Below are 878 nucleotides of genomic sequence, written 5' to 3' on the forward strand. Positions count from 1 at the left end.
GGCCAGGGGCGCGCACACACACAGCCCTGCACGGACACTCTTACACAGACACACGTTCACATCCCCCGATGCACACTCCCTCGCCCATACAGACATACAGGCACCTAGTTACACCCGCCCCACACACCCCGACAGCTGCATACACCGCTGGATGTGCACTCGCCCCACACATATAGACTCGTATGCAGCTAGATGTACATCGCAGCGCGCAGAGAGGCGCATCCGGAGGTACCCATCCACACACACGGAGTTAGACATACGCACACCCTCACACGTAGATATACATCTAGATACTCACACCTTCCCACATACACACACAACGAGGTACACCCCCCGCACACACATCTCCAGGTACGCACACATCTAGTTATAAACTCACACGAACAGCTTCACAACTTCGACGCACACACTTACGCGGAGATACAGATCTCCACACACACACGGAGACACACGTGTCTGGAGGTACACACACATCCCTTCGCACATCCCGATACAGCGGGACAGGCACAAAAGCATCCTTGCACACACAGAGACACACGTGTGGACACACAAGCGTGTATAGGCACCCCCCTCCATAGATGCAGACACATAGGACCCCCCCCGCACACGCATATAGACAGACACACAGAAGCACACACCCTCACAAGCATATAGACAAGCCCACCCTCATGCATATAGGTACACACGGACGGTCGGACACGCGCGCGGGCGGACGGACGGACGGACGGACGGACACGCACCGTCTGCACCGGGGAGGGCGGCCGCTGCTCTCCGTGAGCATTGACCGTCGGCGGGAGCGCTCCCCACTTTATATACCTGGAGACGGGGAGGGCCGAGGCAGCCTCATTTGCCTAAATGCAATTACCCCCGGTTTTATC

The 878-nt window shown here is 57.4% G+C and overlaps 1 protein-coding gene across 1 annotated transcript in view; it reads right to left on the reverse strand.

Moving 5' to 3' along the window:
* Positions 1–486, reverse strand: part of TAC1 (tachykinin, precursor 1) — a 5,901-nt gene extending 5,415 nt beyond the window's left edge. The window contains exon 1 of the mRNA XM_009895360.1: positions 415–486. Coding sequence (XP_009893662.1) covers positions 415–486 — 72 coding nt within the window. The remainder of the gene's footprint in view (positions 1–414) is intronic.
* Positions 487–878: the final 392 nt, after the last annotated feature.

This window comes from Charadrius vociferus, unplaced genomic scaffold, assembly GCF_000708025.1.
Source record: "Charadrius vociferus isolate BGI_N301 unplaced genomic scaffold, ASM70802v2 scaffold31, whole genome shotgun sequence".
NCBI classification, from domain to species: Eukaryota; Metazoa; Chordata; class Aves; order Charadriiformes; family Charadriidae; genus Charadrius; species Charadrius vociferus.